This window comes from Cebus imitator, unplaced genomic scaffold (assembly GCF_001604975.1).
Source record: "Cebus imitator isolate Cc_AM_T3 unplaced genomic scaffold, Cebus_imitator-1.0 Scaffold72, whole genome shotgun sequence".
Taxonomy (NCBI): Eukaryota; Metazoa; Chordata; class Mammalia; order Primates; family Cebidae; genus Cebus; species Cebus imitator.
The window spans coordinates 1,553,154-1,579,400 of NW_016107387.1; the positions used below are offsets into that span (position 1 = coordinate 1,553,154).

The 26,247-nt window shown below is 43.4% G+C and overlaps 1 protein-coding gene across 3 annotated transcripts in view; it reads right to left on the minus strand.

Moving 5' to 3' along the window:
* The window catches only part of MYOCD (myocardin), a 103,397-nt gene that overhangs the window by 19,967 nt on the left and 57,183 nt on the right, over positions 1 to 26,247 (minus strand). For all 3 annotated transcript variants that reach the window (XM_017531389.2, XM_017531390.2, XM_017531391.2), the window contains 4 exons: positions 10,817 to 10,992; positions 7,643 to 7,768; positions 2,344 to 2,603; positions 754 to 907 (listed from right to left, as the gene is read on the minus strand). In XM_017531389.2, coding sequence (XP_017386878.1) covers positions 754 to 907; positions 2,344 to 2,603; positions 7,643 to 7,768; positions 10,817 to 10,992 — 716 coding nt within the window. The remainder of the gene's footprint in view (positions 1 to 753; positions 908 to 2,343; positions 2,604 to 7,642; positions 7,769 to 10,816; positions 10,993 to 26,247) is intronic.

The window sequence follows — 26,247 nt, forward strand, 5'->3', positions numbered from 1 at the left end:
TGCGATCTCAGCTCACTGCAACCTCCACCTCCTGGGTTCAGGCAATTCTCCTGCCTCAGCCTCCTGAGTAGCTGGGATTACAGGCACGCGCCACCATGCCCAGCTGATTTTTTTGTATTTTTAGTAGAGATGGCGTTTCACCGTGTTGACCAGTTTGACTTCTAGTTTCAATGCTCCACACATTGCACACTATTCTGAGATTTCTGTTCCTACCTCTGACAACACAGCCTGGCTAATTCTTACTGATGGAAACTGACAGCTTTTCTCATGGTTACCCTGCTGGTACCTGTGACTTGACTTTCCCAAACTGAATAAACTTGCCACCATCCCTCCACATCAACTCCTCATTCTATTCTCTCTCTTTCTGTCATGGAGGTCACTCTCCCAGGACTCAGGTGACGCCTCTCCCCATACACACAGTGAGTGGTCAAGTACAGCTAAGTTCTCTCCTGCCCATCCCTCTCTTTCTTTTCTTTTCTTTTCTTTTTTTTTGAGACAGAGTCTTGCTCTGTCACTAGGCTGGAGTGCCACGATGGTCTCGATCTCTTGACCTCATGATCTGCCGACCTCGACCTCCCAAAGTGCTGGGACTACAGGGATGAGCAGGATAAACTCGGTCACCTCCTTCAGTGTTTCCCATCGTCTCCCTCCCCTTCCCCCTCACACTCCAGATATCAGTTGCAGCGGTGCTGTTAACAATATACTGTTGTATTTGTTCTAAAAAAAGAAAGAAAATCATGTCAAATCCTGTACCTTCAGATCATCCAAGTTAGGCGGGAGTGGGCCTGGTTTGAAAGAAGAGACACCAGTTTGTCCAGAAAAACTGTTTTTGACAGGGGACAAGGGGGTATTGCTCAGTGGTGTTGAAGAACAGTTTGGATTTCTGACCATCTGTTCATTTGGTTCTCTAAAAAACAAACAAAGAGGCACTTCAAATACCATCAGATAGTGATGGGATAACTTGCATTTAGATCAGATCACAAAGTGATTGCGTACAAGGCACAGGCATGCAATAAACCAGCAGGAGACAACAGGGTGAGGGAAAAAACTGTGCTGGCTAGATGGCAAATGGTGTGTGACATCTGAACTTTGTTTAGGGAGAGAAGAGGTAGCAGGGGGGACTTTGGCATATGACAGAGGACACATCCACCTATGACTCAGCTGATACTCTGTCCTGGGGAGGCCAAGCAATCTGATAAAGCTTGGTTATGTTCAGTGCTCAGCATAATTGCTAGCATGGTCTGAGAATGACACAGAAGGAATCCGTACCTTAACGGTATAAGTGGGGATATTACGATTTAAAAGATGATCTAGCGGCCAGGCGTGGTGGCTCACGCCTGTAACCCCAGCACTTTGGGAGGCCGAGGTGGGTGGATCACCTGAGGTCAGGAGTTCAAGACCAGCCTGGACAACATGGTGAAACCCTGTTTGTACTAAAAATACAAAAACCAGTTGGGCACAGTGGTATGTGCCTGTAATCCCCGCTACTCAGGAGGCTGTGGCAGGAGAATCGCTTGAGCCCAGGAGGCGGAGGTTGCAGTGAGCCGAGATCGCGCCACTGCACTCAGCCTGGGCAACAGAGTGAATCTCCATCTCAAAAAAAAAAAAAAAAAGTTGACCTAGCAATGTGATCACACAACCTGGGCTCAGGAGGTAATCTCTGAGGCTGTTTCTCAGCTCTGTTACTTCTAAAAGCAGAAGTGCATTGGAATTGCTCATAATTCCAGTATCACATTCTTAGACATTCCACAGACCAATTTGAAAGTGTTAATACTTTCCTTTTTCCCAGAGGGGTCTTTTATCAAGGGCATTGATTTATAGTAGTCCCTTACTTATTGGCGGTTTCACTTTACACGATTTTAGTTACCCGAAGTCAACTGCAGTTCAAAAATAGATGCGTACAGTACAATAAGATGTTTTGAGAGAGACACCACTACATCCAGATACCTTTTATTACAGTAAATGCTGTAATTGTTCTATATTATTGCTAGCTATACTGTTAATCTCTCCCTGTGCCTACTCCATAAATTAAACCTTACCATAGGTATGTATGTCTAGGAAAAATACAGTTTATTTGGAGTTCAGTGCTATCTGAGGTTTTAGGTGTCCACTGAGGGTCTGGAATACATCTGCAGATAAAGAGCGCTCTGAATTTGCTTCCTCCCAGTGTTATGGCTCTGAAAAGGTGTGCATAGTTTGTAAATTGAGTCACATTCCAAACATATTGGATGAGGAAATGGTGCAATACAAGACTTGCTAGGTGCCAGATGCCTCAGGTAGATATTAATAGACACCCTTCCCAACCTCTGCCCGCAGCCACCCTCCCCGGCTTGCCCGACTCACTTGAGCTGAGCTTGGTGCATCCCTGGGTAGCTGAATTGGTGTTGCTGCTGCTGCTGCTGCTGCTGCTGGCTGAGGATCTGGAGCTGCAGGAACAGCTGCTGTTGCTGGAGCAACCGAGCATAGGCGGAGTCCATAGGTGGGGGGGACTTCTCTGCCTTCTGGTCTGGGGGAATGTACTGGTGATATTTAAGCTTCTTCACCTTTGGCTTGGGGTCCTTGGGCTTTTTGTGGCGGTTCTTACTGTCACCCAAGGATTTGGACTGCAAAGAGAATGAGGAAATGGCGTGTACTTTAGGCGATGGCTAAGAATGAATTTGCATCACGGACATGTTGATTGTGAGGCAGTTTTGTCTGATGGTCATTCCTGAATCTCAGAAATACGATATAGTAAGGGCATGATGTACAAAGAGCTCCTAGGACATTAACGTTGCTAACAAACAAATTCACTGCAAATGTATCACACGGGAAGGACACTCCTTAGACGGGGAATGTTGAATCTTAGAAGTAGCTCCAGAATTTTTTCTTTCTGGAGCGCAGCAAAATGTAATCCTGTGTCTCAATGAGTGCATTCTTCTAACCTAAAACCAACCGATGGCCCACAAAGGTGGCATTCTGTTCTTGAGACTATTTGTAGAAAGTTATTTCATGGCTGGCCGTGATGGCTCACGCCTATAATCCCAACACTTTGGGAGGCTGAGGTGGGTGGATCACCTGAGGTCAGGAGTTCGAGACCAGCCTGGCCAACATGGTGAAACCCTGTCTCTATTAAAAATACAAAAATTAGCTGGGCATGCTGGCAGATGCCTGTGATCCCAGCTACTCGGGAAACTGAGGCAGGAGAATCACTTGAACCCAGGAGGTGGAGTTTGCAGTGAGCCGAGATCGCACCATTGCACTCCAGCCTAGGTGACAAGAGCAAAATTCCATCTCAAAAAAATAAAATAAAAAAGTTCTTTTATATGCATAGGTGCAGTCATCTTTAGTTAACAGTAAGTTGACTTATTAGTGACACAAACTTAGATGAAACTAAGATTTTCTTTCAAAGTCTGCAATGTGGTTATTTGTTGATTTGGGCTGAAAGTTAAGGTAAACCCTGCCTATCGCCTGCTTGACACCTTCTCGCCTGCCAAATACCGATGAAAGATGAGGAAGTAACGCCTTTTGAAATAAGGATACTTTACTTATTATGGGAAGGGTTATCCACCTACTGGAACACTTCCCAGAGTTGGAACCCAAAGCATGTATTGCATGATTTCGACACACTGAGGTAAGTTAAGTATATAGTCTTAGAAGATAAGACAAATTTTTGAAAGGGGTACAATTACTTAACTTTAATACAGCTCAGTTTCCTCATCTGCAAGTTGGAGAAAATATTCTTTACTTTCTATCTCACTAATCAATATAAAGGCTATGAAAGATACTATTGAAATAATAACAGGTAGTCAACAAACAAGGTAAGTATGTCTATAACCTGTTCCTGAAATAAAAGACCTTTGTATATTAGGAAGGAATGGGTCCATCCTGTTATCAGGTTAAAAAAGGAATTTTCAGGCCGGGCGCAATGGCTCATGCTTGTAATCCCAGCAGTTTGGGAGGCCAAGGTGGGCAGATTACTTGAGGTCAGTTTGAGACCAGCCTGGCCAACATGGTGAAACAGTGTCTCTACTAAAAATCCAAAACATTAGCTGGGCGTGGTCGCAGGTGCCTGTAGTCTCAGCTACTTGGGAGGCTGAGGCAGAAGAACAGCTTGAACCTGGGAGGCAGAAGTTGCAGTGAGTTGAGATTTCACCACTGCACTCCAGCGTGGGTGACAGAGCAAGACTCCGCCTCAAAGAAAAAAACGGAATTTTCAAACCCTGGCTTTATTACAGAAGGTTGAAATGAAGAATCTGGATGCAATGACTGCAAGTGATCAAGGATTTGGGGGGATCATTGGAAGGAAAGTGTGTTACCACCGGTGACCAGAAGAGGGGGCTCCGGAACAGCTGGCAGGCATATTCTGACTTGGCAGCTTCCCCAGTTCATCCACAAACTACACATCTGAATGTGACCTTATCCAAAGGAGCTTGCAACTCGCTCGGACTCAGCGCATCCCACCCCGGAAGGCTCTTTTGTTTTCCAAAGAGGCTTCTTCTTGGCGACTAATGAATAACGAGCACAAATATTTCTGTGTGTTTGGTGACTCGGCTTGTCCCTGCTTACTAATCGATTAGCATTCTAATTAATTAATCTGTCTTCTGTCCTGAAACCAGCTCTGCCCTGGCCTGCTCCAGATCAGTCGCTGTTGTTGCCTCATTCTGAGGCTTGCCTTGTCTGGGTAGGATGGGAGCTGCAGCTCTGGCAGGGTCCCGCAGCTAAGTCAGGGGTCCAGGAGTTTTTTTTCTCTATGTTGCGTTAGCACATTCCGGAAGATACTGAAATCAGAACATTTTCTCTGGATAGTGTGGGGCAAAGACTACTACTACTATTCTCTTTTTGAGCCCAGGGGATACTAAGGTTGTGTGTGTTTGTTGACCAAGCAGAAGGGATGATGGCTCGTCTACAAATAACCAGCCCGCTGGGACCAGCTGGGTGTCTGTATTGATTTCCCTTTTCACTGAAAGTGATCTGTCCATCTCCTGGGCTTCTATCATACTTCCTAGTACAGTGAGGTTGAGGCTTTGCTAATTTTTTTTTTTCTTTTTGAGACAGAGTCTCACACTGTTGCCCAGACTGAAGTGCAGTGATCATGATCTAGGATCACTGCAACCCTTGCCTCCCGTATTCAAGTGATTCTCCTGCCTCAGCCTCCGGAGTAGCTGGGATTATAGGCGAGTGTCACCATGGCCAGCTAATTTTTGTATTTTTTGGTAGAGACGGGGTTTCCCCATGTTGGCCAGGCTGGTCTCAAACTCCTGGCCTCAGGTAATCCTCCCGCCTTGGCCTCCCAAAGTGCTGGGAGTACAGGGGTGAGCCCCGCTGCTAATTTGAATTACGCACAATTTAAATAATGTGATAGAAATATTAATGACATTTCTTTTTATACTCAGCTTTAGAAATAATGGGCTTCATCTCCTCCTCCTTCCCCTGCAATGAACAAAATGCATTGATAGTCATGTAATTTCAAACCTGTTGAGTTGAGTGAATTGTCAGCTGGGTTTAAGCTCTTGTGGTTTGGTGGGGGAGACTTACAGAGAAATGGAAGTGTCTGTCCTCCATTAGACTATAAAACTGTTACTATATCATTGATTTTTACTTCAATTTATAATCTTTTTTTAAATCCCATAAGAGTCATTTTAACATTCATTAAGTGGTGACACTAGAGCTGAGAAAACGTGTTCCCAAATCAGTTAGAAGTTAAAGCCAAGACATTATGAAGAAGGCCAAATGATTACCGCATAGTTGATTGAAGAGAGGGCAGGCTATGTGTTTTTTTTTTTTTTTTTTGAAGACAGGGTTTCACCATGTTGGTCAGGCTGGTCTTGAACTCCCGACCTCAGGTGATCTGCCCGCCTTGGCCTCCAAAGTGTTTGGATTACAGGTGTGAGCCACCATGCCTGGCCCAAGCAGCCTATGTATTGTGAGATACAATGCTGCTGTTTATAGAAACACAATTCTCAAGTGCAAAGATATGGAACCAATCTAAGTGCCCATCAACCAACAAGTGGATAAAGAAAACGTGGTACATGTACAATATGGAATGCTACTCAGCCACAGAAAGAAACAAAATAAGGTCTTCTGCAGCAACTGGGTTGGAGCTGCAGACCATTATTCTAAGTGAAGTAACTCAGGAATGGAAAACCAAATATCATGTGTTCTCACTTCTAAATGAGAGCTAAGCCAGGAGGATGAAAAGGCATAAAAATGATATAATGGAATGTGAGGGTTGGGGGAAGATTGGGAGTGGGGTGAGGGATGAAAGATTACATGTTGCATATGGTGTACACTGCTCAGGTGACGGGTGCACTAAAATCTCGGAAATCATCACTAAAGAACTTATCTGTCCGGGCGTGGTGGCTCACGCCTGTAATCCCAGCACTTTGGGAGGCTGAAGTGGGCGAATCACGAGGTCAGGAGATGAAGACCATTTTGGCCAACATGGTGAAATTCCACCTCTACCAAAAATACAAAAGTTAGCCCTGCATGGCAGCACCTGCCTGTAATCCCAGCTACTCAGGAGGCTGAGGGCAGGAGAATCCCTTGAACTTGGGAGATGGAGGATGCAGTTAGCCAAGATCATGCCACTGCACTCCAGCCTGGGCAACAGAGTGAAACTCCTCAAAAAAACAAACAACAGCAAAAAAGAACTTATCTATGTAACCAGAAACCACCAGTACCTCCCAAACTATTGAAATAAAAATAAAAAATTAACAACAAGATATAATGCTGAGACAAGTAAGCATATGCTGTAATGATTATAGCTATCTGTCTACTATGAAAGAAACCCCACGTTTATTTCCACAGAAGACTGGCTTGAATGATGTAAGATTTACATGATGCAAGGTCTTCAGGGTTACTTCCCTTACATAAAATTCAACTGCCCTACACACCTATTTGATGAAACTTGCAAATCCTGTCTCACAATCAGCTGTGTCTACCTCAAGGGTGAGCTTATGAAATCTTTATTTATTTATTTATTTATTTTTATTTGAGACAGAGTCTCATTCTGTCACCAGGCGCCAGGCTGGAGTGCAGTGGCGTGATCTCGGCTAACTGCAACCTCCGCCTCCTGGGTTCAAGCAATTCTCCTGCTTCAGTCTCCCAGGTAGCTGGGACCACAGGCACACACCACCATGCCCAGCTAATTTTTTTGTATATTTTTAGTAGAGACAGGGTTTCACCATGTTGGCCAGGATGGTATCAATCTCTTGACCTTGTGATCTGCCCACCTCAGCCTCCCAAAGTGCTGGGATTACAGGCTTGAGCCACTGTGCCTGGCCATGAAATCTTTTAAGTCAGGGACATGCTGGCTGAGCTGTGATCCCAAAGAAATGCAAACCCACAGGCTCACATATATACACACACAAAACCACATGTACATATACACCCTGGTGTGCACACATGTGTACACATATGTATGGCCTTCTCCATGGCAGAGGTGACCTCTGCTTCGTTGCATGGATAATGAAATCTTGGTCCATATACGCTAGTGACCCATCTCCCATCTCCTGTTTTGTGACAGCCCCAGTGAGCTGAACCTCTGCACGAGTCCCCTGTGTGGGTCTCCTCATGTTGTCAGACCTAACTCAGAAAGCTCTGCTCTGAGTTGGCTCTGTGAGCCCAGTGCTCAGGCAGGGCTTGGAGGCTGGCGCGTCTGTACCTTTACAGCAGCGTGCACGGCTAGAGGGGTGCTGGGGGGGCCAAGGCCCTGCTTCCCCGCATCTGACTGGTGGCTGGGCTGTGAGGCCGAGTCATTCCTGTCATTTTCTGAGCCAGAAGCAAGATCCTGAAATCCAAATTTTACAGTTATTAAGATAGAGGAATAAGATGCGTGACACAGAAATGTCAGAGTAGAGTCCGTATACATACCATTGCTGTTTTTATCCTAGCTTCTTGCCCAAGTAAATATCCACCTCCCCTCCCAGGGGGAGGAGTCACATACACGTATGTGTGTCTATATACAAATAGATATAAAAATCCTGTCATCCAGTTGAGAACATTTTTGAGAGAGAAAAGGAATCATTCTAAGTAATGATTCCAAAAGACAGGTATAAAACTGGTCTGTTCTAGGCAAACTGGGACACCTGGTCTCTCTGTGTAAGCATTCCACCTGTCTGTGACAAGGTCCACCTGTCTTGATAATGCAATTGACAAAGAAAGCAACAGGGTAGAATGGGTGTAGGAATTTGTGGAGAAAGTAGAACAACCAGCAAGGTGGAGGAAAGGGATGTTAGCAAAAAAGGGACAGTGTGTGTGCAAGTGTATGCGTATGTCCAAGTGTGTGTCCGAGTGTGTATACGTGCATGTATGTGTGCGCGTGCATTCTCGCTTATGTGCATGCATGTGTGTATATATGTGAGTGTATGTCAGGCATATACATGCATGTATATATGTGCACATGTGTCTCTCTGTCAGTGTATGCACATATATGTACACATGCGTGCCTACCAGTGTGTATATGTAGATGTGGTTTTGTGTGTATATATATGTGAGTTTGTGTGTGTGTATGTGTGCATGTGTCTAAAGTCATAAGAAACCTTTATGAAAGGCAGAGTCTGTAAAGGCAGTATTATTTTTTCTTTCTCGCCTACATTCCTCTATTTCAGCTCTGATGTAAAGGAGCCGGGACTGCCCGTGATCTCTCCACTGGGGGGTCAGGAGTGAGCTTTGCAGGTCTTCCCTGAGCCCTGCCTGGCACCTGTCAAAGCCCTGAAGGATTCTTTTCTCTTGGAGCCTCAGTGTCCTCATCTGTCAAACACGATTGCCGGGAGAAATGACATAAAATGATTTTCACGTCTTGCCTGGCATTGTTCATTGTTTGTTCTTGTCTTCCCCCCTCCCAAGGTTAAGCAGAAAAGAATTCACCTTTTCCTCAAACCATTCTTAAATCAGAAGTTGAGGAATTTACTGTCAGAATAAAGCGTACAAATGGGCTGATACACTGTTTGATGTTATCGAAGAAATTTGGCTGCAAAGACCAGCTGCGGCAAGCAGGGGAAGGAAAAACGCTTTGATTATGAACTCTTGCACAATAAACACATGCATATCTCGGCTCAGCTTTTCATGCCTCCCTTTTCCCTCCCATTTCACATTTTCTCCTTGGCAGCTTTAGGTTTGCTCTGATGGGGTGAAGATAGGCGTGACCGATGACCAGTAACTGGCAGGGTTTCGGGAAATGAGGCACGAATGATAATTATTTTAACTGTCCCAATAACTGCACGGTATTTTTCAGTGGGAAAAAATAACAACTTTCAAATATGTCTAATTTCAGTTCATTGCACAATTCCTGTGAGGTCAGGAGGAATAAATGCTTCCTAAAGGGAAGGGGCTGAGGGTCTGCAGGGTTCTCTGGAAAGCGGCAGAGATGGAAGAGCTCACATCTCCTTCCCCTCATATGGGGACGCCCACATGGATCTCTCTCTTAGGGGCTCCATGAATACCCTCTGGCTGTTCTCCCCAGGGATTGCTGACACTCTGTGATATTTCTAGAGACCACCCAGTTGCTCAGCCTTGTTGAACTTAGTGAGTTCCAAATTTCTCTTCAAAGAATCAGTATGCCGGTATGTTCAGCCTCCGTGTTCCTTGTTCTCTATCTTAAAGCTTAACTTCCTCATTCTCTTCATCTCTTTGCCCCATTTTCATTAAACAACTTTCCTGCCAGCTCTAATCAGTAGTTCACACCTGTTCCCCTGGTCATCTGCTCCATCCTGAGTCACCCCTGGTCACCTGCTCTGACCTGAGTTACCTTTAGTCACCTGTTCCAAAGCCATCTTTCCCACAGAGACTGCTCACCCTGCCACTCTGGCTCGTACCCCTGCTCTCTTTAAGATAGCCAGTTGGAATTAGCTTATACCATGCCATCCAACCCTAGCCAATAGGGGAATGAAACAGTGGTAGGGGTGACCTGCATCAGGGATAAGAACCCCTTCTCCTCCTTTGTTCAGGTGTGTTCTCACCATTGCTTCATCGGCAAGACACAAACTTCTATAGAAGTAAAAATTGTCTTGCTGAGAAAATTCATGTTTGAGTCCTTTTTTTTTTTTGTGACACTGAAAATTTGCTTCTACCAGCCTCACAGATCTTTGTTCCTCCTCTGTCAGAATCAACCTCAATGATATCTACTTGGAGGGGTCTCTGATTTCATTTGTGAAGGACTTGGCACTGCCCCTGCCCCAAAGTGAACATTTAACATGCAGCAGGAGCTATTGTTCATAATCATCATTGTTCTTTATAAATGTGCTTTAAGAGTATTCTCAATACATGTTCCTCATGCTCAAGGGTTTGTCGATTTGTCCAGAAAGAGGTGAGTGTTATGCTCGTGTTGGGGTTGGAAGTCGATTCTGCAGCAGTTTGCTAGGTAGAAACCTGCTAAGAGGAGAACCAATATGGGCCTCCCTGCCTTGGAGTAAACCCGCGCTTTCTTCTCTCCACTCCCCTGACCCCTGTCATGAGTACTTGGGACACAGAGAGATGGTGAACTTTAAATCAGTCTTGCTCTGGCACTTTCTAGCTGGGAGATTGTGGGTGAGTCATCCAATCTCACCAAGCCTTAGATGCTTCATAAAAATGGAGATATCGATATATCTGCTGGGCAGAGTGGATGGTTAATGGATAAACGGTGTAGTTCTGGAGGTTCTCTTCCAGTGTTTTCTGCAGGTTTTATCACCCCACATAGATGGCTGTGCTGAATAGCGTGACAAGAGGCATCAAAATGCTGTGTCAGCAAGGAACCTCTGGGATCTCTAAGCAAAGCCAGCTGTAACAGTGTTGATTTTAAGACTGTGAAATGACAATGTGCTGAGATGCTGTTTTACTTTTTTTTTTTTTTTTTTACCTGGATTGTCCCCAGAGAGCCTGTCAAAGTGGTCTCTGAGGCTTTAGCATCTGGCGGGGATCCCGCTGAGTTTTGAGGGTCTTCACTTCGAGTCTGATCCGGAGACAGGCCATCGCTGCTGCTGTCCTCTTCAAAGGCAAAAGCATCCGCAGATTTGGAGAAACTCACCTGGTTACCTGAGGGAGTGAAACCCAGGAGCAAGGTCAGTGGCTTAGGAGGATCAAAGGGCTTTTTTGTGGAAATGCTTTGATGTGTCATTTCTAATAGAAGTACACCTCTCTCCAGTTTGTTTTCAGTTTAGGTAAGAATGGAGCTGTATTTTAAATTATTTGGTTTCCCATAAGGGAATTCAAGTTAATAAAAGTGGTTTGTTTGGCGTGGAGAAAAGAGTGCTCTATCAAAGGATATCATTCGTTAAACTTTATTTGCAGGTTTCTGCATTTCTTCCCATTTTCTAGGGGAACCCATGTGTTTTTGAAGCTAAACTGGGGAAGATGAAGGAAATAACAGAGAATGCTGTGTGCAGAATGAAGCCAGAGGAAAACACGGTGGGAGCATGTGGCTGTGTCCCTCAGATCTTACGATGAGAGATGGAATTGAGATGACAGGCTGCCGTTTGCATCATCTTCAAACATAAAGCAGGGCACACAGCACAAAATGTTTAGCAAACTTTGTTAATAAGGATAAGCTAGGACAGCTAGTAATTTTAAATTCCTAAATGTCAGAATTAGCTAATGTCACCAGAGTGTCCCAAAGAGTGTCCCAATGAATGTATGACTGTTTACAAAGGCCATAAATGTGTCTCAGAATCTTCAGCTTGATCCTTATGTTTCTATTATTTGGAATTTCTTTGTATTCCTCCTATCTTTGTGTCTATTTTGGAACTCCTCAATGGCTCACACAAGCAGAGACTCTTTCTCAGTAGCCTGCATGGTTTTGCTAAGGGAACAGATAAACTGGTGTGGGAGAGGGGTTATCACACCAGATGGGACTAGAACGACATCCTTATATGTCCCTTACATTTTTATTTGCCAAATTTCATCTGGTTTATTCTCCAACTGCACAGTACACAATGTGCTGAAGCCACATAGCTCTCCTGACCTGATTCCAGGGTCGGCTCTGCTAAAGGAATTTAGGTATTATCAGGAAGTTTTCCAGTCCGATGTTCTGCAATCACACTGACAAGAACTTTTGACTCTTGCTTTGTGCAGATAAGAGAAAGGAGCTCTCACTGCAGGGACTGGAAAGGCAACGAGGAGGTGGAAGTAATGGAACAAATGTGGCTTTGGGCTTGTCATCGCCACCACTGCTGGCATCTGTCACGGGCCCTCTCAGCGGCATCCAAGTGTCACATCAGGAAGGAGGCCATGCAAGGACAGGGCAGGGGGAAATCTCCAGTCAAAGACCCACAGGGCGGCCTAGTAACTGGGAAGAGCTTGAGGCTTGGCATTTCTGCACCATGGGTTATTTATAAAAGTCACTGTTGGCCCGGCATGGTGGCTCATGCCTGTAATTCCAGCACTTTGGGAGGCCGAGGCGGGTGCATCACTTGAGGTCAGGAGTTCGAGACCAGCCTGGCTAACATGATGAAACCCCATGTCTACTAAAAATACAAAAAATTTGCCGGGTGTGGTGGCGGGCACCTGTAATCCCAGCTACTCAGGAGGCTGAGGCAAGTAGAATTGCTTGAACCTGGGAGGCGGAGGTTGCAGTGAGCCGAGATCGCACCACTGCACTCCAGCCTAGGTGACACAGGGAGACTCTGTCTTAAGGAAAAAAAACCTCATTATTGCTTTACCGTGAATATAAAAGTAATACATGTTCATCATAGAAATTCATACTTTAGAAAAACACCTAAGGCATATAATTCACCTTCTGTTAATAACTTGTCTTTTCTAGATTTAACTCTATGCATATAAAAGGACATATACAAACATACTTTAACAGTATTTCCTACAGATAGGACTGGATGAAATATACTGTTCTGAAACTTGTTTTTTTTTTTTTTTTTTTTTTTTTTTTTTTTACTTCGCAATTTTCTAGTTTTTTTTCCATGTGAGAATATAGAGAACTTCCTCACTTTTTTAAACAGCGGCACAGTGTTCCATTGTATTGATGGAGATTCTTATTTTCAATTTTTCCTTGCATGTTTTTTGAAGTATAAAAAAATTGAAATAATAGAAGAGTACAGAGAATAATATAACTTATCTACTTACCTATAACCTGAAATAAAGAAATGTTAGCATCTTCTCTAATTTGTGTCAAGAAACTTGTTCATTTTCTAGCAGGGAAGGTTCATTGGGTATTTGGATAATGCTAATTTTTTTTTGAGATCAGGAGTCACCCTTCTTCCCCTTTCGTATTCTGGTCCCTAACCCCTCCTTCTCTATTTTAAGAGTCCAGCGTTAACTCACACCCTTCCTTTTTTCTTTCCTCATGGCAAAACTCAGAGTCTGCAAATAGCCTCTCTGTGTCATTTTCACGTAATGTGAATGAGCTTATATTCTATTTTTCCTTTCTCAGGGAGACCATGTGTCTGAGAGCTTCCAAGGAAGGTCCTTCCGTCACTTCCATGAAAATACTTCTATTATGAACTCAACCCATACATTACTTTAGAAACTATGTTTTCACTGAAATTTTGAGTCTAAGTATATTTGTGGAATTAAAGGTTCTCTTCCTGTTAAAAGGATGATGTGAGGCTGGGTGCGGTGGCTCACGCCTATAATCCCAGCACTTTGGGTGGCCAAGGTGGGCCAATCACCTGAGGTCAGGAGTTTGAGACCAGCCTGGCCAATATGATGAAACCCTGTGTCTACTAAAAATACAAAAATTAGCTGAGTGTGGTGGTGTGCACCTGTAATCCCAGCTATTTGGGAGGCTGAGGCAGGAGAATCACTTGAACTCAGGAGGCAGAGATTGCAGTGAGCAGAGATTGCACCACTGAACTCCAGCCTGGGCAACAGAGCAAGACCTTGTCTCAAAAAAAAAAAAAAGAAAAAAAAGGATGATGTGGATTACTGAGGGTCAGGTAGGCAGGCAGGGGAGTAGGTGGCACATCCCTTGGGCCAGTGCCATTCACACTCTCAGAGACCCTGCGTGTGACTTTGCCAGCCTCTCAGGGCAGCCAGTCTTCTGTGCCCAGCAGGACCCTCTGTCTGAGAGCTTCATCATCTCACATCCCTGCCCATTTCCTCCAGTCTAAATGCATATGGACCTTCTCTGCGCTGATACTTCTTGTGACAAAGACCCCTCTGGCCTCCACACAGGGTATCACATCCCAGATATGTACAAATTAGAGCAAACTGACCAAATTGCAAAATTTTCTACAAATTCTGACACATGGGTACAAATGTTAAAAGAAAGGGAGAGAGAGTGGTTTGTCCTCTTATCCCCCCAAAACCCTACTTTCATTGTTTCATGTGGACAGTTAGTAAATCATAAAAATAGCAGGTGCACTGGTAGTTCACCTAGCAGTGGCAGCAGTAGCAAGAACAGCCAACTTTGTTATACTTCACAATAGTTCAGGAAAGGAGCACATTTTCTCTCTCTCTTTTTTTTTTTTTTAGACAGTCTTGCTCTGTTGCCCAGGCTGGAGTTCTCACTGAAACCTCCATCTCCGGGTTTAAGTGATTCTCCACCTCAGCCTCCCAAGCAGCTGGGACTACAGGCATGCACCACCATGCCCCAGCTCATTTTTGTATTTTTAGTAGAGATGGGGTTTCACCACGTTGGCCAGGATGGTCTCGAACTCCTGACCTCGGGTGATCCACCTGCCTCGGCCTCCCAAAGTGCTGGGATTACAGGTGTGGGTCACTGCACCCGGCCTTCTCCTTTCTTTTTAATAGATGAACACATTGTAAGGTCTGGCCTATCCAGTTATTTCGGGACTGAACTGGGACTGCAGTGCCAGCCTTTGGAATCTCAGAGTCACCTGGCAGAGGGGGTGGCAGAATCAGTCACCCTCCCTGGAAGCAGCAGGTGAAACCATTGTGTGGTTTATAGACCATCATCAACACACCCAGTTGATTGGGGGGTAGGTAGGGCAGGGTAGTGCAGAAAATGACCAAGATCTCTACTTTTTATACATGAGTCATATACTAAGGGCATCTCCAGAATTCCACAAAATAACTGAATTTTTGAGATTTGAGGGACTGAATGTGGCCTCTTGCTTTTGAGGAACAAAGAAGGCAGGAAAGGGTCCTGATGAATTACATTTGGACTTGCCTCAGTAAAGAGATGGAAAGACCGTGGAGGTCCTGCTGTTACCACCAATGAAGCAGCCCTTTATACTCTGACACCTGGCATTTGGTAACCTCAGGCCAAAGCACTAGAATGATGTGGAAAAGTCTAGAAGGTGAGTATCTGGAATAAAGGTATAAGTAATGAGCCCCCCTTTCCTCGGGGCTGGACAGAGCATTCCTTAGTTACTGTGTTTAACTCCAGCGTTCCCATTTTAAGAGGAGTAGAGGCGAGCTGAGGTGTGATCAGATAAGATATGGCTAAAAGAAGAGACAGAAAACCATGGGAAAGGAGATCCTTGTATCTCGATGGGACACAATCAGAGACTCTGTCACGGGCCAGTCTGCCTGGTGAGTGCCGCTGGCAGTTACAGGGAGGAAACCGCAATGTGGGGTTGTCCAAGAAGCTTCCTGGAGGAGGGGATTGGATGGAGCCCGAAGTGACTGTCAGCGGTGGACAGGACAGCAGAAAGGGAGATGGGCCTATCTGACAACGAAAGGATGGGGCGAGTGGTCAAGAAATGACAAGGTGGCCATTAGCAGGCTTGGGATGGGGAGGATGAGAAAGAAATGCCTCCAACCAGGGGAGAGGGTTATTTTAGGAGTTAACCCCTGGAGAGACATTGCTTCTAGGAGTCTCCCGTGCTTAAGTCAGTGAAATGAGGAAACCATGAGTGCATGCAATTGCCTCCCGAGTATAGGCGTACACTTGCACAAAGAGCCAAGGTGAGCACCAAGGCCCCACATGTGACTCCTCTCCAGTATCTAAAAAGCATGATGTGCCAGGTCAGGAGACACTGACAGCTGCACTTAGGACCCCTTGTCGCTGTCCAGGCCCCAAAACCCCACCATGGGGGTCCTTGTCAATCACCGCTCCTTCAGGACTACAGGTGGCTGGTTCAGATGTGCCGCGGCCAGGGAAGAAGACGAAGGAAAAGGCAGGGAGCCCACACACAGCTAGTTACTTGGCTCATTCAGTGTTGATGGTAGAGACCTTAACAGCGGAAGAACTCATGCAAGTACAAGGCAGTGGCTTCCCTTTGGCACGAACACCACCGACGGTGTTTGGTGTGGTCCACAAGGACCTGGGCTCTGGAGTCAGACGCATTTGAGTTTATTTTTTGGTCTTACCATTTCAGGGATAGCATGACTGCTGGCAAGTTATTTGACCTCTCTGAGCCTCACTTTCCCCATCTATAAAATGGGAATCATCATCCTAATAGCTAGCTCTCAGGGTTTCGAGGATGAAGTAACAACATATACACCATGGAATACTACGTGGCCATAAAAAATGATGAATTTGTGTCCTTGGTAGCGACATGGATGAATCTGGAAACCCTAATTCTCAGTAAACTGACACAAGAACAGAAAATCAAACACCGCATGTTCTCACTCATAGGCAGGTGTTGAACAATGAGAACACAGGGACACAGGGAGGGGCGCATCACACACGGGGGTCTGTTGAGGGGGATCAAGTGAGGGACAGCGGAGGGGTGGGGAGGTCAGGGAGGGATAACATGGGGAGAAATGCCAGATGTAGGTGACGGAGGGGATGGAGGCAGCAAAGCACATTGCCATGTGTTTACCTATGCAACAATCCTGCATGATCTGCACATGTACCCCAGAACTTAAAGTACAATAAAGAAAGACAAAAACAACATATGGAAAGCACTGGGCCCAGCTCCTGACGTGTAAGTGATGAATAATTTCTTGCTGTTATTGTTGCTATTGTTTTTGGTAGAAGCATCTGTTTATCTCAAGTTTAACATTATCAAAAATAAACAGACCACCCGGGAGGCAGTTTATCCTCTGGTCAGCTTTGCAAAGGTCAGCACAACTCTGGAGCCAGAAAAACCGGTTGGTCCTGAGAGGTTCATTCTGGGAAAGCGAAGGCAGACCTTCCTCAGAGTAGGAGGAGTGTGGGTGGAAAGGCTGGCATGCCACTCCCTCTCCTTCCTGCTTCCAGCCAAGCTCATGCAGAGAGGGACAAAGGTCACCTTATCTGACTGCCTCTGGAATGACCAAGTCTACCGGCTCCGTGGTGTGACCCTGGGCCTCCACTCCAATCTCCCCCAGCGTGAGGCTGGCTGGGAGCTGATGGAGAGCGGTGTGCTGGTTATTGTCCCTGCAGACGCGTCAGGGGTGTGATGACAAGGACCTGCTTTGGGAAACCCTGACATCATCCTCTGGCTATGCTCGAAGGGCTGGCTCTGGACACTGGCCCCTTGGGGATCTTGGGCTGGTGACTCGGAGCCTTCCCTCTCCTTCTTGGAAGTGATTAGATGAATGAGTCAGTTGTACTTTCTCTGTGTAAACATTTAAAAGGCTGAGATTAAAGCGAGATCATTGGAGTCCTGGTTACCTTTCCGTGAGGACCCACACCAAGGGCAGGAAATCGTGAAATGGAATGTGAACCTGCACCTCCGTCCTTATCAACCTGTGGGCTGGCCCAGTGCACTGCTTCAGAGCTATTTTAATTCACGGACAGACTACCTTCTAACGTCCTGGAAGAGACTGAAGCAAAATTCGTTTCCCAAGACAGAAAGTCGCACACAGAAAAGTAGCTATTGTTTCAGTGTAGCTCTTGCCTAAGACATTTGCATAGATTTAGCGTGTCATAATCTACAGACTGATTGGGCTACCTTTTTTTTTTTTTTTTTTTTGACAGTCTTGCTCTGTGGCCCAGCCTGGAGTACAGTGGCACCATCTCGGCTCACTGCAATCTCTGCCTCCCCTGTTCAAGCAATTCTCCTGCCTTAGCCTCCTGAGTAGCTGGGATTATAAGCACACACCATCATGCCCGGCTAATTTTTTTTCTTTTTTGTATTTTTAGTAGAAGGGGGATTTCACCATGTTGGCCAGGCTGGTCTCAAACTCCTGACTTCAGGTGATCCACCCGCCTCGGCCTCCCAAAGTACTGGGATTACAGACATGAGCCACTGCGCCCGGTCCCTGATTGGACTATCTAACCAAAGTCAGAACTCACTGTTCCTGAAGGGGATCAGATGCCTTTATTAAGGAAATGGCATAATAGGTGGATGTTTGAATGAACAATTTTTTTTTTTTTTTTTTTTTACTCAGATCCCTGGCACTTTGGAAATTTGTCTTATGTCTTTATTTTTCTTCTTTTTTTGAGAGATGGGGTCTCACTCTGTCACCTAGACTGGAGTAGGGTGGTTTGATGATAGTTCACTGCAGCCTCAAACTCCTGGGTTCAAGGGATCCTCCTGCCTCAGCCTCCCGAGTAGCTGGGACTACAGGCAGGCACCACCATGCCTGGCTGGTTTTTCATTGTTTTGTAAAGACGAGGGCTCCCGATGCTGCCCAGAATGAATTGCATGCCTTTTGATATAGCTGATCTTAGGGCTATACCAGTCAGGAAAGGCAACCTGTGTAAATCCTTGTCCTGTGTTAGCTCTTAAGCAGAATCCTCTAGGGACAAAGAATATCATCAGGTGGGAGTGTAAAGGTGCTTTATCCTGTCTTCCTTTTCTCTTTTTAGGACCCTCAAACCCTCCCAGAGCCTCAAGCTGCCCTTAGCTTTCTAGAGACCTCTCCCCAGCTTCACCTCCCACTTGACCATGCCCTGCCCACCTCTCAGTGATGCCTGAGAAGACTGACATGGAGGCAAAGCTTTACTTCACTGGGCGGCAAAGGCTGACTCCAGGCACCTCTTTCCTCTCTCAGCGTTCACTCTTTCCTCCCGCCACTCCCACACACCCCAGCGCTCCCAGCTCCCCGACTCTCTTGCCCACCACTTTCCCAGAACCATTCTTGGTGAAGTATTTGTGTATGCCTTAGGGTACTTCTTTACCCCAAGCATCATTTGCTCTTTGGAAGTTATTTCTCATTACGGAATGATAGATTTTGTTCATGAGAAAGTTATGCCAAAGCAAACAGCCCTACCATCTCGCTCAGGGCCATGGTTATTGTCTATCTGCCTTCAAAATGGACAATCAGAGAGGCTGAAGACTTTTGGTGTCTCTGCAGAATGACTAGATTCTTAGTGAATAGAGGGTTTTGTAATCAAGTCTAAGCGTGAGCAGTGACTAGATCCTACGATCTTTTATAAATGTAAGTAATAGAAATGGGTGGCCTCTGGACCAGCCCCGGAGGATCAGAAATATTGCTTTCTCCATGAAAGTGTCATGGTGATAAAAAGAACTAATTTAGCTTTGACAATGGAGCTATATATTCTAAATCACGGGTTCTTTTTTTTTTTTAAAAAAAAAAAAAAAAAAAGAAACCTGACTCAGGTAGGAAGACTGGCCCAGTCCCATGAAAAGGTGAGAACACTTTAGGAGGAGATGTTTGTCTTTTGGAGCTAAAAACATGGGCCCTTCCACTGTTGGTGAAGCTGGGAAGGGCAGCCCGGATTCTGTTTTACTTGAGCCTGAAGTCGGGCATCTGGACAATATATGACTTCCACAGGAGCTAAGAGGATGTTCACGTTAAGTGAAGAAAATGCTCTGATGACCAGCGAGAGAATTAACAAGCTAGAAGTAAGCCCATAGGGGTCTCAACACAGAGCAATATTTCAGTAACAAAGACTGCTCATAAACAGAGCAAGACCATGCTAAACTCCAGGATACAATTTCTGTTCTCATGAATCATCGCTTCCACGTAACACAATGCATGTTGTATTCAGTGCTCTGGCCTGATTAGCAGTTTCTACAACAGGGAAATAGGCAATGAAACACACACTCTGAGGTATGGCCCCGAGGAGGACAAAGTTCCCGATTCCCCCACAGAATGTCATTTCAGGGTGATGCGCCTACGTTTTTTCCTTCCAGCGGGAATCTGTCAGACTCTATGAACTCAGAAAGGCAACTTGCAGGTTGGGAGTGGGATCAAGACCTGGCACTCAAGAGGAGAGGGGAAGAGAGGTGGTGCTGTCATCCAACTGACGGCAAGAGGGGTGATGTCTGGGAGTGAGAAGGAAAATCCCAGGGGAGGGACTGTCCTCTGTCAAACATGCCCTTCGGTGTGTTGGGAAAGGTTCTACATTCTAGAGTTTCTGTTACAGGGTTGGAGAATGGTTGGTCCTTCCTGAAGCTTGGAGGGAGGGAGACAATGATGAAATGATCCTCTCAGAGCCTGGCAGAAACTCAGAAACACAGCTGCAGAGAGAGCTGGAAAATGTAAACACATCTGGAAAGGCACGTGGATAGGGGAGGGAAAATACACAGAGGCTGGAAGAATTATACACAGTGAAACCACAACCAAGGGAGAAGATACGATCACAAGAAGTGACACACCAAAGAGTGAGCTGGGTCACCTTTGCCATTGGAAGCGCTATAGTTGTCTCTCTAGCTGTCTCTAAGTGCGTTCTCTGTAGCTGTCTCTAAGCAACTCCCTCTGTCTTTATGAAATTCCTGTTCACCTTGCCCATAAAAACTCATAGGCACATTTAAAGGATCATTGCTAAAGAGGCTGATGCATAGATGAGCAACAGGTGCTCTGTTGCCCATTACTGCTGTCCACTTTTGGATTTTTCTTGGATTAAGTCGCCCTGTATCCTCTGCCTCTTTCTCTAGCCATTCTTTCTGTTTATTTGTCGCAGATACCCTGCCTCTATCTTAAATACTACTGCATTAAGCCTCATTTTAGCCCTCTTCTCTTTTTATATATCCTCATCCCCCGCAACTACCTTCCTCCAAAGGGCACTCACGGTTCCTTGTACCCTGAACGAGGTCTCTAGTTTTAAAAGAGTTTTCACCTCTTATTATGATACATAATTTACTTTTTGATTACATTTTTATTGATTGTTTTCCCCTCTAGAATGTCAGCTCTGTTAGAGCAGAAATCTTTGTACATTTTGCTCACTGGTATGTTCCAAGTGCTTTTAATGCTGTCTGTTATACGGAAAGTACTCAGTAACTATTAGACGAAAAAATCAATGAATGAAAGAGCAATCTTATCTAGTCCATTCACTGAAATTACCATATATACTGAAGTCTCCCACACCTATAACTTCAGAACAATTCTCTCTTCCAAACTCTAGCTCCAAAGAACACACTGTCCCATTAATCTCTGCTGTTGAATTTCCTGTGGACCCTTCAAATTCAACAATTCAAAACAAGAATTCGTCATCTCTCCACAAATATATTCTTCCACTCACGTTCCTCATCTTGATAAATGGTCCTGCCACTCACCCAGTTCCCCAAGAGAGAAACCTGGCCATCGCACCTTTGATACTTCACTGTGTCTAAACAAATATATTCTATTGATCTGTCATCCATCCAATCGTGCAAAATTAACTATCTCTTAGATCCTCTTTTTAACCTGCCCACAGCCATGACTCTTGTTCAGGCTCTCATCACCACTCACTCAATAAGCCTAATAGCCTTCCAACTCTATTCTGCCTCTCTCTTTCTTTTTAATTCTGTCTCTCTTGAGTTCACTTCATGCAGCAGCCAGAGACACATTTCTACCCGCAAAATCCCTCACGCTATTAACACACAAACGCAGCCCTGGCTTCCACTGGAAACCTTTCCAAGAGTTCTTCACTGCTTTATTATTATTTCAAATTATGTTTCTCCCTGTTGGGAAGTTAGAATAGTGTTTCTATTTATTCCCTAAAGTGATGAGAGCCTCTCTTAAGTTCAAACCGCTCTACTGCTTTTAAAATACAATTTAGGCTATTTTTATAACTTCTTATCTTTTCATTCTTTTCATTAGTCTCCACGCTGTCCTTTCAGGACTCAGCTGGGAAGTCATCTCTTCCGGGATGCCTTGCTTAGGTGCGCATTCTGCGTTCCCCTTATGACTTTTATCTACATATTTTATAAGAATAATCACAAGGAAGGATAGTTTTCTTCTTCCCTGCCTATTTTCTTGCTAAAAGGCAAACTCCTTGAGGTCAGAAATGGAGATTAATTCACTGATGTGTCTCTGGTGCCTAGCTAATTCTTCACACCAATAATTTAGTTGAGCCCACCTTGAAAAAAACCCCATGAGATAGCCATTATCGTTATGAAGATTTTACAGATGAGGCAGTTGAGTCATGGTGAGATCACATAAATTTTTATGGCCACGTGGCTCACACTCACAGAGTCCAGGCTTGAAATCCAGGCTTATAGATCCCAAAGCTCCTGCTTTACTGCCTCAGATAGCCTCACATCCTGTCCATTACCTTTGTTAAATGTCCTTCATGTTTATCATTCTCTCTTCATTTCCATTGACAGTGCTCATCTCACATCCTCTGACGCCTCACCTAAATGGCTTCATATTTTTTTTTTTTTTTTTGAGACAAAGTCTTGCTCTGTCACCTAGGCTGGAGGGCAGTGGCACAATCTCAGCTCACTGCAAGCTCCACCTCCTGGGTTCAAGCAATTCTTGTGCCTCAACCTCCTAAGCAGCTGGGTCTACAGGCATGCATCACCATGCCCGGCTGTTTTGTATTTTTAGTAGAGAAGGGATTTCACCTTGTTGGCCAGGCTGGTCTCGAACTCCTGACCTCAAGTGATCAGCCCACCTTGGCCTCCCAAAGTGCTGGAATTACAGGCATGAGTCACTGCTCCTAGCCCATAATTTTAAAACATTCCCTCTACCTTTCTTCCCATGCACCCGCAGCCAGATTAATATTCCTAAACCTCATTCTCCTTGTGGAGATTTTCCTCCTCAACCACCTTGATTGAAAAAAGCAAACTTGAATTAGAGAAAAGATATGCAACCAACAAAATTTATGAATAAAATCACGAGTTGTTTCTTCATAATAATTGATTAAAAACTTCTAGCTAGTGTAATAATAAGAGAGGGAGGAAGGAAGAGAATATATAAACATACGGCGTTTAGAATGAAAAACTGAAGTCTACCCCCAGGTTTACAGACACTTAGAACAATTGGGAGCCAATACTATATACTACTTGAGGCTAATAACTTTAAAATTCAGGAAGGGGTGAGAATTTTTAGTAATAGGTAAGTTTTACAAAATTTTTTTTTTTTTTTTGAGATGGAAGTTCGCTCTTATTACCCAGGCTGGAGTGCAATGGCGTGATCTTGGAAGTTGTACAAATTAAAGAGAAAATTTGAGTGCACAAATAATTATGGAAAAAATTGAAAAAAAACTTTTCAAAGAACTACTTCTGGGAAAGGTACTGGTTTCTTAATTTCCTTGGTTGTCTGTGATTTCAGTAAGCAATGTTTTTAAGCAACCAATCATTGTGATCGTATTTAAATGCTTCCAGGACATGAAAAAATATGAATAGGTAATTATAAACTATTTTGTGAAGTATTTACAACTTTGACATTTAAATCTGAAAAACGAAAACAACAATGTCATAGACCAGCATCATTTATGAATATTGTGGCAGACAGGACTAGCTACTTATCAAAAGCCAGGGTCCCTCTTCCATAATATAGAGGCACTGCTGGAAATGGCTGTTTAGCTAGAGAATACCTTTCTCAGCTGTATGTACTATTCTCACAATGGAATGTGAGTGCCAGTGATGTGTTCATTTCCAGGTGGAGGCTTTTTAATAAGTGGATGAACCCTCTCATCCCTTCTTGCCCCTTTGCCGGATACATTCAGAGGATGACAAAGCTCTAGGGCAGAGACTGACAAACTAAGACCTGTGTGCCTGCCAGTTTTTGTAAATAAAGTTTTATTGGAACATAGTCATGCCTATTTGTTTACTTACTGCCCATGGCAACCTTCCTGCTACATCAGAGTTGAGTAGTGACAGAGATAGTCTCAAGTATGTATTATCTGCTCCCTTAAGAAAAAATGACACCCTCGCTGTAGGGAATAGTGGCGCAGCACGACTGAAGGAGGCTTTTCATGGAGGAAATGCCTCTCTGAACTCTTTCCAAGCAAGAAATACACCTTTCTCGTCAAGCTGTGGAAGTTTTGCGGTTTGTTTTCCAGCTAGCATTATCTCAACTAATAACAAAATAGATGCACGATCCCAAAGAAAATACTAGCAATTTCTGAAACCGAATTGATAGGAGATTTTTTTCCCCCCTAGAAATTCAAGGAAGATTAGGAAAGGTGAAAATACCACATTACGTGGTCAAAGAAGAAAAGCCACATCATCATCTTTTCATATGCTTTGAAAGCATTTAAAAAACTCAACATCCGTCTTGCAAAATACTCTTAGTGGGACAGGAATAGAGAAATATTTCCTTAGCATATCTTTCCTTTCCCAAAGGCTACATCATATACAGATGTGAATGACTAGAGAAATCCCCATTTAAGAGAGAAACAAAACAAAAATGTATGTAATCATCAACCTAGCACATTATCACATAACATAAAACATAAGGCAACATTAGTATAATATAATAAATATAATATAGTATGGCCTTTGAGGCACTGGCAAGGTACCAACAATAATAGTATTCTGCTATGTAATATACAAATAATTATTAAATTATATAGTAACACTTGTATAAAATAAACTTAATATAATTCATAATTTTATATGTAAGATAAACATCTATATGATATAGATATTTTATATAAGATATATATTATTTGGTTTGTATAATATATAGTATATTATACTTTATAATATATAATTTATAAATAATATATAATATATTCAGAAAATACATAAACGTTATATGTAATTTATTTTGTTAATATACTACATAAACTTTTAGAAATTATATTAATTTTATAATATGCTACTCATGTTGCTTTTCAAGTACCAGCCAGTGAACCAAGGCAGAACATAAAAATGAGGCATAAAACAAACTTTTATTCCTTTAGACCTAGACAACTTATGATAAACTGAGAAACTATTGGAACTATTAAGAAGAGCTTTGATACTGCCCAGTTATAAAATAAATGTGTGAAATTAATAAGTTTCCCATATGTCACCAATAACCAATATGAGTTTACTTAAAAACAACAAACATTACAAAGGGAAATTAAAAAAGACTTGAATAAGTGGAGAATGATACTATGGAAGAATTTACATACTTATATATTTTAAACATAAATTCACCCTAAATTAACCTATAAATTCACTGCAATTCTAAAGAAAATTGCAATAGAATTGAAGTTGACAAAATATTGAGGCTAATTTTCACTTAAGACATACTTGCAAGAGTAGCCATTAAACATTAGAAAAAATCGGACAAATGTAAAGAAACTTGGGAAGATAGATATGAACGCAAATTGTAAAATAGATCATAAAACTGTGAAAAGCATAAAATTAGACCTCTCTCTTAAACCAAGCACTATAATAGTTTGAGACACACTAAGGATTTAAATGTAAACATAAAAGTATATGTATATTACAAGACAATCTAAGTGAATAAACTCTATATTTTTGAATTAGGAAATATTTTCAATAAAAATGAATTCAGAAAATATAATGAAAAAGATAAGTGGATTTGACTATGCAATAATTAGGAACCGCTATAGGTAAATTACACTATACCAAAAAATCAAAAGGCAAAGGACACGTTGGTAAAAGGATGTGAATCCTGTGACAGATGGAGGAGTAGCATGTTTTTCCTATATAAATAGCATACACAAAGCAGTAAAGCAAAAGCACGCTCAGCAGGAAGGAAGAGGGAAAAACCACGTATTGCCAATGATGCATAACCACAAGGAAAAATATAATCTCACTAGAAACGAAAGAATGCAAATTAAAAAGAGATCTTTTGCCTATCACGTAAAAGTACATCATAAATATACATGCACCCAACAAAAGAAAAGTAAATAAATAAACTTACATGCACGGGACAGAATATTTTAAGAAACAATAAGAGATGCCCAATGAAGATTTTTATCTGCCCAAGAGCTCATGAGAGTGCAGATGGAGGCAGTGCACCCTTGAATACTCAAGGCCAAGTTCAAAGGCACAGGATATTTAGTGGAGAGGGAGAGAGAATAGAGAGAAAATCACAGTGAGATATATAAGTGGGCACTGATGGACAAGGATATTGCCTCTCCTGGAGTTGATATTTTCATATTTACGGGTTCCAAAGGCAAAATTCATGTGGCCTCCGAATCACTGGGTGAGAGCAAGATTTTAGAATGTGAATAAACTTGATGACAAGTTTTATAATAAAGTTAGTTTTGGATAAAATGCCCTTAGACATATTTTTTGACAGTGTGTCAAAACATTTAAATATACACTGCTTATTAATATCTACCAATAGTTCTTAGAGCGGATTGTGGGCAGAGCTGCAGAAAATAAATGTGCCTGTGGGAAGGTTAATCTCCCCTTTCTCCCT